The sequence below is a fragment of the Doryrhamphus excisus genome, linkage group LG5 (genome assembly GCF_037039965.1).
Source record: "Doryrhamphus excisus strain RoL-2023G ecotype Guam linkage group LG5, RoL_Dexc_Guam_v1.1, whole genome shotgun sequence".
Classification (NCBI taxonomy): Eukaryota; Metazoa; Chordata; class Actinopteri; order Syngnathiformes; family Syngnathidae; genus Doryrhamphus; species Doryrhamphus excisus.
Window position 1 is genome coordinate 7,008,237 of NC_136361.1, and position 13,310 is coordinate 7,021,546.

The following is a 13,310-nucleotide window of genomic DNA, read 5'->3' on the forward strand; positions in this document are numbered from 1 at the left end:
TGTTTCCTGGCCTTATGCCGAAGTATCTGCCGTTTTGGACACCAATTTTCTCTGTAGCTCAGCCTTCCGCTTTTGTTTGCACTTTTGTGTTCTGTATTGTTCACATTGCCGCAGATGTTGGTACCTGTGTTTATCATTCAAATAAATTGGGTCGTACAACACTGTCTGCGTCTGGCTCCAAAACCTAGCTTGACTGTCACACAAGCAGCACAAACTGGATGAATGGAAAAACAACAACACGGACCAGTTCCAAAATTGCGGCAAAAGTTTTCCTAACAGCATGCGTGTTCCATTTTCACTTCATGAAGGTGTAACGTTCAGGTGTCCCATTTGGGGAAAAAAAGTATCCTAATGTGTTGTTTAGATGTAGCTACTGATGGAGGAAGAGTGATCTGTCGGGTACGGGTACAGATGGATGTACTGCATAACTGCAATGCTTTTACTTGTTTAATACGGTAGCAAATCAATTAATTTTAAAAACAACTTTTTTGGTCAGTACCAGTTGACTATAACATCAATAGGTTTAAAATTTGCATTTGAACCTGTAAAGGATGAAAAAATATGACTGGACACACATGCGTACATTTGTATTTAACCGATTTTGGATCTTTTTTTCACCTAATTTCTACATTACTTTGGAATTGCTGCACCGGTTTGTGTGTATGCTAGCTATCCCATCTCCCCACACAGAGACAAAGCGATTGTAGGACGGACAAGCGGTGTAATTCCATTGTACTGTGGATGGCTGTTGTTCTATGATGCGTCTTACTGCTCAAACATTGTGCAGAGTGAATGCTCTTCCTGCATCCTTTTGAAGATGCCGAACAAAGACGTACATGCACATGGCGATATATGGAGGATGGCAAAATTATGGATTATGCATTATTATTTATTTTCTTTTCTGAACAATTCTGAACTTCAGATTTTAATCTTGTGACACCCCGAGCCTTAAGTATGAATATTTGAGACCACTGTCACAATTTTCTGCTGCCTTACTATTCATTCATTCATTCTCTAGCGCTAATCCTTCGGGCGAGAGGTGGGGTACACACTCACATTCATACCTATGGACAATTTGGAGTCACCAATTAACCTAGCATGTTTTTGGAATGTGGGAGGAAACCAGGGTACCCGGAGAAAACCCACGCATGCAAGGGAAGAACATGCAAACTCTACACAGAGATAACCGAGAGTGGAATTTAACTCGGGTCTCCTAGCTGTGAGGCCTGTGCACTAACCACATGACCACCCTGTAGCCTGCCTTACTAAATTGCTAAATCTCATTTGAAAACTTTTTCCACATTCTGCTTTTGTGTCCTGCCTTTTATTTTGTATTGTTTCCCACTACTGGTTCATTTCCTTTTCCACTTCAACCACAGGATAACAAGACACACCAGAAACCACTTCCCAATTGGTGGTGCTGTGGAAGGAAGACACTGGATTGTTGTTTTTCCGCACTTTTTGAGAATAAATTGTGAGCTCCTCTGTTCTCCTCAAGTTTCTTCTATTATGATTTTGTATCTTTATGCCAATTTTTTTTTTACCTTTTTCTCTCAGAGATTCGCATCTTCCTGCCATTCGTGTTGCTCCACTTCTGATGCAGCTTTTTACCAAGCAATTGTTAGTTCTTTCACAGTGTCTGCCATGCACCAGCTGTGCACGTCTGCCCCGACTCAGGGTTTACCCTGTGCTCATCAGCTCTTTATTGTTTCTATACGCAGCACTCTCTCTCACTTCAGAGCCTGGGTACTTGTGCGTTCAGCCTATTGAAGCCCCAGCTTATCGTGAGTGGCTCCTCTCTATAGGGTATAGGCTTTGTTAACCCTCGTCCACCTTTTTTGTTGGTGGGCTCAGTCTCCATATTTTTGAATCAACCTCTATGTAAAGTAAATAATCATTTTAATTGGTTATTAGTTGTATCCGTCCCTTTTTATGTTACCCGTCCATTAACCGAGATGACTGCCACAGGAACCATTGAAGTGTCTCACTTTTGGTTATTTCCTGGAACCATCATTTTTCTATTCCTATCTACCTGATTTTTTTTCCGTGGACTCCTGCACTCTGTTCATTAAAGATTGTACTTTTCCCAATTCTCCCACTGTCTCTGCATGCTAAGGTCCAATACTGCACAATATTACAACTTTTTGTCCATCGAAATAAATCTATGAAAGTGTGTGCTCCTAAGGCCCTCCATAAAAACGTAAGCTGTAAAAAAAAACAAAAAAAAACACCTTGGAATCTGCGCCTATGGACTTCACATGACCACATCTTACAGTCAGTTTTGTTACTAAAGGAATAAAGGTGATTTATCCAGATGGATGCTCCCAGATTGTACTCTGAATAGATTTCCACAAATCGAAGTAGCGGTACAGTGTGTGCATAATGCAAAAGGACGCCGCGTTCTCCGTCTGCCCGTGAGACTAATAACATTCCAGCAGGATCCTTTCTATCCTAATGACTCATGACTTGCTTGCTGCACTTGCCCCCGCTGGTCGAGACCCCATCCCCAGTTAATGCAACAGGGCTGGCTTTTCAGAAAGACTTGTACAGTTCAAGTATCCTGAACCATTAAGAACCCAGACCGAGTTGTGCTTTCATGAAAACTATTGAATTTAACCACAGTGAACACACATAGAAACAAATGTACACAATAACTGAACAGTGAGTTATTGAGTGGATTGCTGCCATTTTTTTCAATTGTGTCAACCCTTACTGGAAAACTACCGCATTTTGCCCTCCCATTTTAATAGTTTTCCCAAAGTTAGCCCAAAGCATAAGTCCCCCATTTCATACAGCTATGAGCTATTAGAATAATCTGAGATTTCCGAAATAAAGTCGTAATGTTACCAGAATAAAAGTTTGTGACGGGCATTCCCATTAGTCAGCTATGAAAAGGAAAACCTTGGTCAAGGGTCATGACACCTCCCAAAAAATCTGGTCCAGCCAATATAATCACATCATTCCGATTTAATGAAAATATGCATTACATTCTTACATTAATATCTTGATTTGCTTTTTCTATATCGGGGGTCGGCAACCCATGGCTCTATAGACGCATGTGGCTCTTTAGCGCTGCCCTAATGGCTCCCTGGAGCTTTTAGAAAAATGTTTGAAAATGGAAAAAGATGGGGGAGAGAAATATATTTTTTGTTTTAATATGGTTTCTGTAGCAGGACAAACATTCTTAACATTTTCCAATGCTGTAAAAATGTGTAGAGTAAATATTAAATGTCAACATTTCTGTCAATGAAGATTTGCGTCATAGCCTGCGACACACGTTTCTATTAGCAGGGCGGGAGGACAGAAATAGAAAGACAACATAAGCTCACACCCGGACACAACACACAGTGAGTGTGGTGTCGCCGCCGCGCAGTGCTTCAGTTGACATGCCGTCATCTTGTGCAGCACAACTTGGCAGCTCAGCATGCGCAGTATAGGCATCTATAGGGAGTTTACAGCCGCACAGTAGGGCATTTTAATGCCTTATCGTGTCCAGAATTTCAGAAACCATCAGTAAAAATGTTGAAAGTCGCAAACGAACAAAGGCTGCTGTTACAGACTTGCGGCAACAAAAATGTACAGCTCATGAGTTTTCTACGTAATGTAGTTCTGTGGGCAGGATGCCAGGTAGGTGGCTGTTGCAAACAAACTGGCGGCTGTGTGATGGGCCATGGGCAAAGGAAAAAAAAAGAGAACTAACTGAGGGGAACAGAGGATTCAACGTTTTTTGGACCGAATCATTTGCATTCATTGCATTCATCTTACATGCCCGATATTGAGAAGCTGACCAGTCATGTCAGAAAACAGAAGTCACATTAAACGGGTAAGAGCACAATCCTGTCATAGGCACATATTTAGTAAGCGGCTGTTTTTATCAAGTGATTTCTGATTTTTTGTCAGAATAGTATATTTGGAATGGCACTTAGGGATATTATTGTGTTTTGTTGCTCAGGTTCGAGTGTTACAGGCATTTGCCTTGGACAGCTATGTAGGGTGAACTTGCCTGACCTTTGAACCAGGAAGTTTGTCTGGTGTGAAATGCCTCGGGGCTGGAATGTTACAATAAAGTTGGTTGGAAGCAACAAGTAACATTTTCCTTCTCTGCTGAAGTCAGGTCACCCTTACTACGGTTCGGAGCTGAATAACACTAACAAGTTAACAGGAGGATAGCTACGTTGGTTGCGTGTCAAAAGAGAAAAGGACAGCTGCTGCGTTATACCCTTGCACTGACTTGCTTGGCATTTGCACAGAAATCAAACTTAAACTGTATCAATTTGATTTTGTATACTTTACCTTTTCGAAAGGCTGCTGTTTTATTTTATAAATGCAGGCTGTGTTTTATTGCACTCTGGTTGTTGCCCTGATAAGGGGCACATTATGCACGTTCCATTTTGCTGTTTTTTTGAACCATGAAAATAAAAACGACATCAAAAATCGGATTTCTTCAAATTCATCAAAGCAATAAAACATAATTTATTAATATTGTAATGAAGTTAAACTTGAGGCGGCATCGTACAACAGAGTAGTCACATGGTTGTCACGATGTGGGTGTTACGCCCTCGTGACACCTCTTTTAGTTCCTTCTTTGCCTCTGTTCCTAGTTCATACCCTTATTTTGTATTAACTTCCTGTGTTGCTCTGTTCTGTTTTCAGTTGATTTCCATTATCTCCTGCACCTGTTTCCCATTATTTGTGATGCCTATTTAGTTCAGGTGCGCGCTCCTTTCTTTGTCGGGTCATTGCCATGTTTGAGTTGGTCATGCTAGTGCATTGTTCTGCTGCATAGACTCAATAAAGACATTTTTACCTGCAATTGGGTCCTCCTCCTGCATCCTGGGGTCGAACCGTAAAGCTCCTAAGCCGGAATGTGACACAGGGAACATAAACATTTAATCATGAATGCTCATTATGTATTTGTAGCCAACTTAGTCATTTTGATAGTAGGCTAATATAGCTAATATATATACATACAGCATGTGTTGCTTTCATTACAAAGCTTAAAAAAGGCTTTTAATTTTTTGCGGCTCCAGACATATTTGTTTTTTGATCCAATATGGCTCTTTCAACATTATGGGTTGCCGTCCCCTGGTCTATATAATTTTTATGCCATTAGGAATTTAACTACATTTTACGGTAGGTAGACTGCATATTACTGATGCTAACATGGCTGTTTTCCTTTAATTCTGCTCTGACGTCACTTTAGGGCTTTTAGCACAGTGTAGTAGTGGTGGGCAAACTTTTTGACTCACGGGCCGCATTGCTTTAACATAATTGACGGGGGGCCAGACTGTATATTTTACATATATATATGTGTATATATATATATATATATATATATATATATATATATATATATACATACATATATATATATATATATATATATATATATACAGTAAACCTCGGATATATCGGACTCGGATATATCGGAAATTCGCTCACAACGGACAGATAAAAAAGAACCAATTTTTCTGTAATGCATTTCCAATAAAAATTAATTGCATACATCGGATTTTTTATAACGCATTTCACCCATTTCGGACAAAATCTCCAGTCTTGTTCCAATGCATTTCCATTAAATTTCCCTCGCACATATCGGATGGCCGCATCGTGGCGCTCCAATTCGCCGAATCGTGACAGGCCGCTATACGACGTCATTTGCAGCGTTGCCTGCGCATCCAGGTACATTGGAAACATAGTCAAGGAAGTGCCTTTTTATAACGGATAAAATACGATTTACGCATATACCGGATATAAATCCGATATATGCGTAAAACGGACATTTTCCGGTATACGCATATAACGAATTTCGCTTATATCGGACAAAACCAGTGGGAACAATTGAATCCGATATATCCGAGGTTTACTGTATATGTATATATATATATATATATATATATATATATATATATATATATATACATAAAAGTGTCATGCAATCTGCTATATCGCTTGCGTCCCTGTTTTCACGAGCCCTTGGTCAACATCAGACATCAAATAATGAAATTGATAAAACAGCTACTTAAACCATCAAAATGTAGCCAACATTTTTTCAAGCCACACCAGGTTTGAGTTTAAATGAAATACTTTGGAAAGAACGGGTGGGCCGCATTCAAACACTTGTCGGGCAAGATGTGGCCCCCAGGCATTGGTTTGCCTACCCCTGGTGTAGTAAGTTGTTGTCTAATATGACATACATGACATAAATGAATATGTTCTTTACTGATGTATTTTTATGCTTTTGTTCATTTGAACTAGTTGACACAAACACACAGTCTTGCAAGCTAACACAACATGAATGAACTGGTGTGTCATTGTGACGTAAATAGTAAAGGACACTACTGCAACAAAATTACTCAGAGAAGTCAATGAGTCAATAAATAAATAAATATGCAACAATTTTAACCAACCCCCCCTTCCCCGCATCCCCCCACCCACCCACGGTAAACTCAAAGTTAGCCCCCTCCAACAAAAGGGTGAGGAATTATTGTTTGCTAAAAGAGCAACACAAGCTTACCTTTTGGAAGTTCGCTAGCTACGAGTCACATTTTAACACATTTAACATGTTCGAGTTCACCAATATTTCACTTTTATGACATTATTCTCCAGGTATGCATATTTTTGCGTCACTGCAGATACCTACGCAGTTTTTAAGCTTTACTGACAACCTTTGCATCTATTAGCAACTTTCTCGTAGTTTCGAGCGCTTCTACACTTCCTGGTTCTCCACCAATCACACCCATGCCAAGGTGCATTCATGAACACCGGAATTACGAACAATTTAAATGTGCATAACCAGGTCGTTACATTATTGTGCAAGGAGGCAAATATATATATTTGTAAAATATTACATATGATTGCATAGGTATGCAGATCTTTGAATGTTACCTATTCTGATTAAAAACACAGCGGATAGAGTAGAAGCATCAGTAAAAGGTGCGTGAACGCCGCACAGTGATTCACCAGACTGACTGACGTCTCTCCGGCGCTGCACACACTCAAGTCCCCCCAGCCCGCTTCTTATTTTGCAGACTTGAGTCGAGCCAAAGCAGTCGACAGTCTCCGCTGCAGCGGACGCACAGAAAAGACGCACAAGAGAAGGAAAGGAACTTCAGCAACGACTGCTTTTGCGGCATGTTCAACCTGCGGCAGCCGCCGTCTAAACGCACCGACGCAGAAACCGTTTGATTTTTGCTCCCTCCCCCTCCCCCCCAAAGCCATTTGCATGTAAAGAAACCTTCAACATTGCAACCATGTGGACGTCTCATGATACCGCTGGATTTATCGTCTTGGCTGGGTTTTTTGTGCATTTTGGATTCTCCTTTGAAGGTAAGAATTCCGTGAGAAAGTGAAAGGAAAAAGTGCGCAGTGTTTTTTGGCTTTTTTTTAATACAAAACGGGCGAGGAAAGCTTTAAATCTCACAAGTGAGGTAATATAATAATCACATTAACACGAATAATACAACGCCATTAGGATGAAAAACGGTTTTTTATGGAATAGTACGAAAAATGCAACTGGTGATCACTTGAAGTCGTGCATGTGAACGCACCACGCAGTCTTCAGCTTTATAAGATGATGTGGTCATTCTGAATTTGTTGCTCACAAAACAATTGCGCCTTGTGTTTCAAAAGAGGAGCGTTCAGCACCACTGATGTCACTGTCCGAGGTTCTGGAATGCATCAACATGCAGACTTTCTACTCAGACTGTTTGTGTGTGTGAAATCATTTTATTTGTCATATAGGCTGCTGTAGCGACTATAGGTGCTGCAATTATTTATTGCATGCTGCAGTATGCATGGATTAAATTAACAGTGTGTGATGTGTTTGAATGAATATGAGCACTTTTTAATTTTTTTAACATATTTATTAATGTTTTTAATTGTATTTCTCTATTACATTTTTTAATGAATACAATCACTTTATTCTTGTGTGTATTTGCATGCAGACATCCACAAACTATACCCACAAAATGCTTTATTTTTTTTACCCTCCCCTTCACTCGTTATCTCCGCAACTCCCACACTCCCCGCTCATCTCCCCTCCATCTTCCCTGCAGGTCGCTTCACCGATCTGCCCTCCAACATGACGGTTAAAGAGGGACAAAACATAGAAATGGCGTGCGCCTTCCAGAGCGGAACCACATCAGTTTATTTGGAAATCCAATGGTGGTTCGTGAAAGCGCCGGAACCCACCGAGACGGCAGAGGATGTCGATGCCGAAGAGGTAAAGAAAACAGGATGTTTTGATGAAGCAGACTGTCATGTAAGACTGATGAGGAAAATAAGGGGAAAAAAGAAAGTTTTTGTTGTGATGAATAAATCACAGCAATCGTTAACCCAAAAGAATCCAACGCTTTCAATGTGTCCAAAACACTTTTTTGAAGCCCCTAAGTGCGTGGTTATGAGTGGTTGTCATGTGACCATCCCTTCCCCAATATTATTACATATATTTTTGCCATTAATGCCATTAAAAAACATGTTACAGTCCAATTGTTATTACTAAACTTCTTCAATAAATTAATATAAAACAAGATAGGCAAGAAAATTATGGCTTTTAGCCTTAATATTGCTATGGGAAGCTTGAAAATATCAAAAATGTTAACGAGCCACTCAATGAATGTCACTTTTGAATTCATATTTTAGTTTTGGTTCAATGCGAAGTGCTTAAAATTTTCACAGTTCCAAAATATTCATCAATCAATCATGATGTTTCGTGGTTGAATACAGTCAAAAATATGTATAGTTCAGCACATTTTACATATTTCTTGGCCAAATTAAGTATTTTCACATCTAAAAATTAACTAAAATATAAACAAGGCATTCAGAAAACACATTCAAATACTACACTGGCCACTAGGTGTCAGTAATGTTACTTTAATGTTCAATGTGGGTTTGCTGTGTTATCTCACAGCAGACACAATAATAATCCCTAACACGGGCTACTGTTGCGGTCGTAACGAACTCTGAACCCCCGATGTCACTCCGTGTCCGCCCCCACACTCAGCTCCCCAAGCACCGGAACACATTTACAGCAACACACACATTATTTTATGTCTTAAATGGCTTATTCTTGCTTACTTTATCGATTACATTGAGTAATATGCACATAAAGATGACTATAGGGGTGTTATGTCATGACTAGAGGGCTCTCATAATGTTACAAACATATTCCGAGGTGTAAAACAAGTTTTCAATGCTATAACTACAGAAATATTGGCATAAATTCACTCATCATGGTCGGATCGGAAACCAATGAACAGCAACAACAGAGGGATCACTGTATACACATTTTTCTTGAATCAAAAATCAGCTAGATCTTTTTAACACATATGATCAGATCAGTAGCCTCATTGGCATTGGATATTCAACTCTTATACTGAATGAATTGGCATGAATTGTCTCTCAAACTGATGATAATCCTTCTCCACACTGGGCATGATTAAAGCCATGAAGGAAATATACAGGGAAATAATTCATCAAGGACTGAAGTGGCAAAAGAAAAGAAGAAAAAGATCATTCTAGACATTAATTACATGATAACTAAAGAGGATGGATGAAGTGCCAAAGTCAGTCCAGCATGAGGCATATTCTCACGTTTGCCTTGTTAAATTGTGCATTTTGAAACCATTTCCCTGTTTTGTGTTTGCTGCTGGTTGATCTTGAGCCAACAAGCTGCTGCTGAGCGGATGAGAGTGTTTTAAATATGTTAACTGCAAATGGACTGAGATGGCGGCTTACATATTGTATGGCAGGTAGCTTGCGTGTCAAGATTTAGAGCAGTTGGCGTATTGTCGTGACAAACATCAAGCTGAGCTCTTTCAATCTCCATGACTAGAGGGAGTGATATACAGTGTGTGTGTGTGTGTGTGTGTGTGTGTGACTGTGGTGGAAATCCACAAGGCTTTAATTATTGTTCTATTGTTGCTCAGTTCTTATAGTATCATTGGCCGGGCTTTCATGTGGGTTTGATCCTATATGACTCTTGGGTGTTAGGCTGAAGAGGCCTATTGACGCAGACATTACATTGTTACCCACGTTTATTACTTGGAAGGCTGCCGTGTGAGAGACATGGAGGGGGAAAAAAACAACCTGGAAGCAAATGTGTGGTTGGACATTCTGGGCAATTACTGCATCGAAAGGTTATTTTGATAGTCCGCTAGACATAGACAGTCGGAATGGTTAATTGACTCTACATTACTGAGGGCCAAAACTCTTATTTAGCCCTCAGTAATGAAGTTCGATAATGTTTTTTGAGGACACACTTCACCATTGAAAAATAGGCGATTTGTTTAACATTGCTGCAAGACACGTGAAATCCAAGGACATACATTTGATTGCTTTTTGTTTTTGTTTTTACATCTTATATCTAACTACAAAATAACTCTGAGAGCGCAGATATTGTGATTTGCACCATAAATATTAGTCCTACATTGATTGTATATATATATATTTAGATTTCCTGACCATGAAAACATACCATAGAAGGGTTTGAATGACTTAAAGAATGCTAAAATGCTAACATTACCATGGAAACACCTAACATAATACTGCTGAGTGTTTGTAGACGTGCCCACCTCTTAAAATGCTGAAGATTTTAGTATAATTATGTTAGCATGCTAATGTTAGTGTGCTAACACCTTGCATGATATCGAAAAATATTTGCTTAAGTTCATATTTATGAAGATCTAAAAAAATTATAGTATGCCATTGTTAGCATGCTAGCAATGCTAATGGGCTAACAAAAAGTATAATAGTGTCTACCTATGAATATCAATAAAATTCTACTATGCTAATGTGGGCATGCTATTTTAGCAATGCTAACATACTAATGTTAGCATGCTAACATCTGGCATGATAGTGTTAGAAGTCTTTAAATATGTGTTTACCCACGAAAATAGCAAACAATAGTATGCTAACATCCAACATAATTTTACAATAATAATTTAAGTAATATGAAGAAAAATAAAGAGTTGGAATATTAAAGAAAAAAGTTGCCTTTTCAAGTTGTAATATTATGAGAACTAAAAAAAAGTTTAAATTTTTTGAAGATTAGGGAAAAAAGCTATCCTGTCGTCCCTTGAAATATTGTAATTCAATTATTGCTCCCTCGCTATACAGTGGCTCGTCAGCAATTAATTCATAAATGATCACTGTTGTGGTAGACTATTGTCTATTATTAGTCAAAACCTTTGGGAATACAAGTGTAGTATTCATGTCACTAAGCGGCACTGAGACATTACCTTACATTACATTACCTTAATACTGCATGAAGTCATGAAGTCAGACATGGCATGTGCAAAATGATAGAGTGAAAAAAGTTCTCTCTGTGGAAGTGGTAAGTTTTTGGCTTATTAAGATTAGAAAAAATATATTTGAGCTTGCTAGTTCGTGCAGCATACAAGTTGCTATGTGTTGTGAACAATTAATAATAGGAGTATAAAGTTGAATATAGGCTACTAATTCATGTCTACAGGTCGCTAATAATGTTAAAAATCAGATTTAAAGAGGTTTTCTATGCTCTTATTGAAAATATTCCATTAATAAAACACTGAATTTATTTATTTTCTTTCCAATGATGATATTTCAAAATAACACGTTTTATAGCTGTAATTATGAGACTGTGAAACAGTGATATTTTTATCCTACCATCAGACTCTCATACTGACCCATGTCTACTGCTTAGAGTAACCATTAATCATTTGTGGACTAATACATTATTTATTTATGAAAAGTTCAAATCTTTAGCATGCTATTTGACTATTTAACAGCAACGTGTGTGTCACTACACACGCGTATGCAAACCTCCTGCAATGATTCTCTCGCAATGCACATGAAATATGGAAACATAATTCTGCCATAATGCAGTAGATCCTCGCTATTTGTGAGGGTGGCATGTCAGATTACCCCAATAGCAAAGCATGCTGGGAGGTTACCCAGCATTTGGGCTATTTGGGTTAGTATTATTTTGAGAATATTTTGAGAGTAAGAGTGTAACTATCAAGCTACCCCCTACCCCCCAAGTGAATATTCTCGTTCATCTATGTCATTAGCCACGTTTACATGAGGAGTTTTTTTTTTCTCCGAATGGAGTCTTCCCGAATGACCTTTCCGAAAGCAATGGTATACATGGAAAGGAATATTCCATCTACATGCGCCGCTATAATCAACCAGAATAGTCAATGGGGCGTAAACACCAACATCACGTGATACCGACTTCCTCCAGTTTTTCTTTCACTTGTTGGAATAACTCCGTATTGCCAGTTTTTCCTTCGTCCAGTCTTGAAATTTAGTTTGAATCAAAAACAAACTTTCCTTAGCAGTCCAGTGCCGATTGCTCGTCTCCATTTTTTAAATCGAAGAACGTCTGGAGCTTTGTGTTACGTCATATCTCAGCATTCGCTGAAAGAACGCACCCGGGAACAGGAAAAGATAAAGTTCAATCTTGCTAATATTTTATAATTAAGCTCGGCACATGTTTTATATAGATATGTATTTTCTTTTTTAATAAAACTGGACTTGTGAATGGCGTATAGAAGGGTTTAGATTCTGTTCCACAGATGGCGCTAATGCACACGAAAGCTGCTTGCCAACCGCCAATAAACAACAGAAGAAGAAAAACACCACGAAGAAGAACGCAGTCTGACAACTTTCCGATTGAGTGGGTACAAGATACCTCAATCGGATTGGGGAAAGGAATATTCCACCCCTGTGAATCCGATTATGTATTCATTCGGATTGGCACTTTTCTTTCGGAATGAGGTGTATACAAAGGTTACATTCTTTCCGTTTGAGCAAATAACCTGAATGGAATTGGAATATTTGGGTCCATGTAAACGTGGCTATTGTCAGGGCATTGAAGATTGTCAAGGGATTCAATCGATCAGAACCGTTCAGGTGTCTTAAGACGTTTTGCCTCCCATCTAAGCGGGCCTCATCAATTGGTTCTCAAAGACTTGGCGGGACACACACCAGTCAGACTTGGTGCAAGATTCAATCTATCTAAGGAGGAGGCAGTTCCAGACAGGAACGGTTAGCTCTTTAGTGGTGTCAAATGCCGATTCTTACGCCAGCGATGGTCGTTTGGGTGGTATCACCTTCGTTAGCATCCCATTCCAATGTAATGATGGTCATGGACCCACATGAAACCAAGGTGGCTGTGTCTTGTTTATTTGTTAGAGGCTAAATTACTGAGTCTTTTAGGAAGAGATGAAAGGATGGCATTGTATGTGGGAGAAAGGTGGTGTCGTAGACCTCCCCCTCTGTTCGGCTTTTCAACCTTAATGTAGATAGTTTCCCTCACTCCTCTTTCA

At 39.2% G+C, this 13,310-nt stretch overlaps 1 protein-coding gene across 1 annotated transcript in view; it reads left to right on the forward strand.

Annotated features, from left to right (window-relative positions):
• Window positions 1–7,006: 7,006 nt before the first annotated feature.
• The window catches only part of vstm2a (V-set and transmembrane domain containing 2A), a 75,447-nt gene continuing 69,143 nt past the window's right edge, over window positions 7,007–13,310 (forward strand). The window contains exons 1-2 of the mRNA XM_058060047.2: window positions 7,007–7,329; window positions 8,058–8,224. Coding sequence (XP_057916030.2) covers window positions 7,254–7,329; window positions 8,058–8,224 — 243 coding nt within the window. The 5' untranslated portion in view covers window positions 7,007–7,253. The remainder of the gene's footprint in view (window positions 7,330–8,057; window positions 8,225–13,310) is intronic.